This window comes from Pterocles gutturalis, unplaced genomic scaffold, assembly GCF_000699245.1.
Source record: "Pterocles gutturalis isolate BGI_N339 unplaced genomic scaffold, ASM69924v1 scaffold35502, whole genome shotgun sequence".
Classification (NCBI taxonomy): Eukaryota; Metazoa; Chordata; class Aves; order Pterocliformes; family Pteroclidae; genus Pterocles; species Pterocles gutturalis.
Genome location: NW_010108955.1, coordinates 966 through 1,202, shown reverse-complemented (window position 1 = coordinate 1,202; position 237 = coordinate 966). Strand labels below are relative to the sequence as shown.

Here is a 237-nt window from a genome sequence, read left to right as displayed (position 1 = left end):
GAGGCCAACCCCGAAGGGCCACCCCTGGGGGCCACCGAGCCCCCGCCGAGCACCTGGAGCATCCTCTACGGCAAACCCGTCCTGTGCCGGCCGCTGCGGCTCAGCTGGAGGCAGGACGTCACGGTGCACTTCGTGGTACCCGGTAGGTGACAGCAGGACGTGTGTCCCCAGGGTCTCTGCTGCTCCCTCCACCCTCAGCATCCTCCGGCGGGAGGAAGGCAACCCCTCTGCTCCCTG

The 237-nt window shown here is 69.6% G+C and overlaps 1 protein-coding gene across 1 annotated transcript in view; it reads left to right on the top strand.

Moving 5' to 3' along the window:
* Positions 1–50: 50 nt before the first annotated feature.
* Positions 51–237, top strand: part of LOC104461287 (N-acetyl-beta-glucosaminyl-glycoprotein 4-beta-N-acetylgalactosaminyltransferase 1-like) — a gene marked incomplete at both ends in the record, with an annotated part of 1,108 nt that continues 921 nt past the window's right edge. Inside the window, one exon of the mRNA XM_010072818.1 lies at positions 51–142. Coding sequence (XP_010071120.1) covers positions 51–142 — 92 coding nt within the window. The remainder of the gene's footprint in view (positions 143–237) is intronic.